Source organism: Arachis hypogaea, chromosome 5 (genome assembly GCF_003086295.3).
Source record: "Arachis hypogaea cultivar Tifrunner chromosome 5, arahy.Tifrunner.gnm2.J5K5, whole genome shotgun sequence".
NCBI classification, from domain to species: Eukaryota; Viridiplantae; Streptophyta; class Magnoliopsida; order Fabales; family Fabaceae; genus Arachis; species Arachis hypogaea.
In genome coordinates, this window is record NC_092040.1 from 7938006 (window position 1) to 7942296 (window position 4291).

At 25.7% G+C, this 4291-nt stretch overlaps 1 protein-coding gene across 1 annotated transcript; it reads right to left on the bottom strand.

Annotated features, from left to right (window-relative positions):
* Positions 1 to 247: 247 nt before the first annotated feature.
* Positions 248 to 1868, bottom strand: LOC112800562 (protein ENHANCED PSEUDOMONAS SUSCEPTIBILITY 1-like). Its single transcript, XM_025842892.2, has one exon. It carries the CDS (start codon positions 1773 to 1775, stop codon positions 435 to 437), a length of 1341 nt encoding a protein of 446 aa, XP_025698677.1. The 5' UTR covers positions 1776 to 1868; the 3' UTR covers positions 248 to 434.
* Between the last annotated feature and the right edge of the window lie 2423 nt (positions 1869 to 4291).

Here is a 4291-nt window from a genome sequence, read left to right on the forward strand (position 1 = left end):
AAACGAAATCGGTAATGAGTAGTGATGAAAAATATATAAGTAATTCAATTACTTTAATCCAATCCGATGTAGTCTCATCACTCACCAGTGATCAATATTCAATAGTAAATACTATGATACTTAAGACATATTGTCTAATTTACTAAAAAAATAAAAAAACAAAAATATTTAATAAATTTTAAATATTTTATTTTTATTTTATTTTTTATTTATAAAAGTAAATTAGACAATTTAAACACTACAAACGTCCTATAAAATTCACCATATTCAATAAGGAATAGGAAAACACTTATTTTGTTACTAATTACATCTAGATATTACTCACGACCTTATACTTTATTCATCAACAATGAGGTGGTGGATGAGTGACAAGCTAATAAGTTAAACACTTAAACATAACACAAGGACTCTAATTTGATAGAAAAAGTTTGTTATTAGTAGGCGGCGGAGAAGGCGTCCATGAAGCCAGGGTTATTACCCATAGCCTCCAATGTCTCATATGAAAGACAAACTTCAAAGTCAACACCATCTTCCGCCCCAGCATAAACCGTTATGGTGCCATGGATCTTGTTCCCGGCTCCGCTCCTCACTGCCACCGGTTTCCCCCACCCAAAATCATTCCCATAAACATCAAACCTCGGCGAACTGCTTGTCACTAAAGTATTGTTTCCCCCCAAACCTCGCATCGTCAGAAGCCTAGGGTTCTCCGCCCAACCCCTATAGTAGCTCTTCATCTTCTCCTCCGTGTGCAAACCAACTATCTTGTTCAACTCCAACGCACCCTTTCCAAGCCCTCCTTCTAGAAGCTCTTTAACCTTCATGCCCACTATTCCAACCTGCACCGCATTCCCAAAATAGTTTTCCGCCACTCCCGGACTCTTCATTCTCCCCCTGCCACCCATCGTCAAGCTGTAATTCACTTCTTCTTCGGGCTCAAGACCCTGGCTCCCAACCACGGATCTCCACAGGTGAGTCAAAAGCGCTTGCAGCGAAGATATTTTGTTTTTGCTTTCGCCTTCAATTTCTGCGTTGGCTTTTGCCTTGAGTTCAGCGATCTTGTCTTTGCTGAAATGGAAAACCCTCTCGCATTGAGGTTCTGGGACGAAACCGTCGTAACCACTTTGGATCATCTTCTCCTTCGTCAAAGGAACGCGTATGGCAGAGGCGGAGCTGTCAAGGAACCAGCGTTCAAGCACGGGAGGCTTGGACAATTCTTCCGAACCACGTGAGATCTCGGCCCAAGAGTTCATGAAATGCCAAAAGGAAGATCCGTCTCCAACAACGTGGTTCATGGCGCACCCAACGAAGAAACCGTCGTTGAGCTCGGTGACTTGAACCGCCAACAACGGCTTGGTTATTCCTTCGTGGTTTCTAACCCGGTTGAGCGGGAACAAAGAGTGCACAAAGCGTGGAGTGTAAACGGAACTAACGATATCATTAACGGAGTATTTATCCGCAACGGCATGGACAAACAGCGCTCCGGAGTTGTTGCAAATAACGGAAACGGAGGAAGTGTTGTCATCGTGTTCCGTAACGGAAAGGCGGCCCGCGAGGAGTGGGAAGAAAGAAAGGGTGGACGAAAGGGAATGTTTGAGGCGTTGGATTATGATTGGTGGAGTAGTGATGGGGTTGTTCCAGAAGAGAAGACCTTTTTGAATGGGATCAAATAGGAGGAATTGGAGATCCCATGGAGTTAACTGAATCTCCTCCTCCACCGTTGAATCCTTGTTTGCTACATGGATTGTGCTTGTTGAAATCACTTTAACACTTGTCATATCTTAATGTATAATGCACTGCTAGGTAGCAGTGATCAACAATGATCAATTGCTATTTGTCACAAAAATTAAATATATTTATAATTAAAGTTTCGTCACAGACTAATTGTATATATAGGAAAAATTATATTTTTTTAAAAGAAAAATAAAATTATATTCCTAGCTGGAAAGTTAAATCATAATGACCGACAGGTTCCAATGTCTTCTCTCTCTTTTTTGTTCCTTATTTTTTAAAACTATCAATTTTAAATTATGAATATGTTTAAAATGAGCACAACAATTATATGTTTATTAAATGCATTATATTTATATAGATTATTAAATTTTATTAGATAAAAATTAAAGGCTAATATAAAAAAAGGTATTGATTGATTTTAATAAATACAAAATATCCTAATACATAAATAAATATTTTAAATAGTAATATTTTAATACACAATATTTTAAATGGCAACAAAATTTTTTATTTTTAATAATTAAATATAAAACATATAAATACAAAAATATAAGTATTCTTTATTCAATAAAATTAATTATTATGCAAAAAAAATTTATGATATTAAAAAATTATATTAAAATAAAATTTTAAATTATAACATAAAAATATAAAATAACTAAAATTTTATTTTATATTATTTGACAAATAATTAGATTATTATATTTAAAATTTATTAACTAATTAATTTTATTAAAGATGTTATTATATAATATAATTTTTCATCAAAATATTTTAAAAATATAATTTATTTAAAATATTATATATAATATATAAAAATATTAACTTTTTTATTTTTTTAATTTTTTTTAAAAAACAGAATAAATAATATAATTCTAAAAATATATCTATCATATTATATATTTACTTATATTAGTAAGACCTAAATTAATCAAAATTACGTGTAACTAAAAATATAAAACATATAAATACAAAAAGATAAAATTATTTTGGAAATATTATGACATTTGTACACTAATTTCTCATATATATAACTAAAACAATAAAAAAATACTTGAAAATAATAAAAATAAAAATGATCTTATTATAAATATGTAATTTTAAATATTATATATATGAAATTATAAATGTTAAATTTAAAAAATAATTTTAAATTATTATCTATTTAATATTACTATAAAATAAATATGAATAAAAAATATTAGAAGAAAGAACCATAAGGTGGCATATATATTAAAGAGTCTAAAGAATAAACGAATATATATCAATTCTATATCAGCCATTATTATATACACATATGATACATATACGTAGTTGATATATATTATTTATTCAGTTTTTCTTAAAAAAATAAAAAATATTTTCATGTATTATATATAATATTTTAAATAAACTATATTTTGACTAATATTTGATAAAAAAATTATATTATATAATAATATTTTTAACAAAAGTAGTTAATTAATAAGTATTAAATATAATAATCTAATTATTAATCAAGTAATATAAAATAAAATATAATTAATTTTATATTTTTATGTTGGAATTTGAAATATTATTTTAATATAATTTTTAATATTATAAAAAAATTTGCATAATAATTAATTTTAATAAATAAAAAATATTTATTTTTGTATTTATATATTTTACATTTTTAATTACATAAGTTTAATTAGTTTAAGTCTTACTAATATAAGTAAATATATAATGTGATAGGCATGTACTTAGAATTATATTATTTATTTTATTTTTCTAAAAAAAAGTTGAAAAAATAAAAAGGTTAATGTTTTCATGTATTATATATAATATTTTAAATAAATTATATTTTTGAAATATTTTGATGAAACATTATTTTATATAATAATATCTTTAATAAAAGTTAGTTAATAAATTTTGAATATAATAATCTAATTATTTGTCAAGTAATATAAAATAAAATTTTAATTATTTTATATTTTTATGTTATAATTTAAAATTTTATTTTAATATAATTTTTTAATATTATAAACATTTCTTACATAACAATTAATTTTATTGAATAAAGAACACTCATATTTTTGTATTTATATATTTTATATTTAATTATTTAAGAATAAAAAATTCTGTTGTCATTTAAAGTATTATTTATGTACTAAGATATTCTGTATTTATTAGAGTCCATCAATGTTCTTCTTTTATATTAGCCTTTGATTTTCATCTAATAAAATCTAATTGTATATATAAATGTGGCACATTCAATAAGCATATAATTGTTGTGCTCATTTTAAACATACCATTTATATAGACCATTAGATTTGATTAGATAAAAATCAAAGGCTAATATGAAAGACTCTAATAAATACAAAATATCCTAGTATATAAATCAATGCTGACACTACTTTAATACACAATACTTTAAAGGATAACAGAATCTTTTATTTTTAAATAATTAAATATAAAATATATAAATATAAAAATATGAATATTTCTTATTTAATAAGATTAATTATTACGCAATAAATTTTTATGATATTAAAAACTTATATTAAAATAAAATTTTAAACTGTAAGATAAAAATATA

Excerpts from the sequence above, each read along its gene's own strand:
- LOC112800562 (XM_025842892.2), bottom strand. The coding sequence starts at position 1,775 with ATGACAAGTGTTAAAGTGATTTCAACAAGCACAATCCATGTAGCAAAC.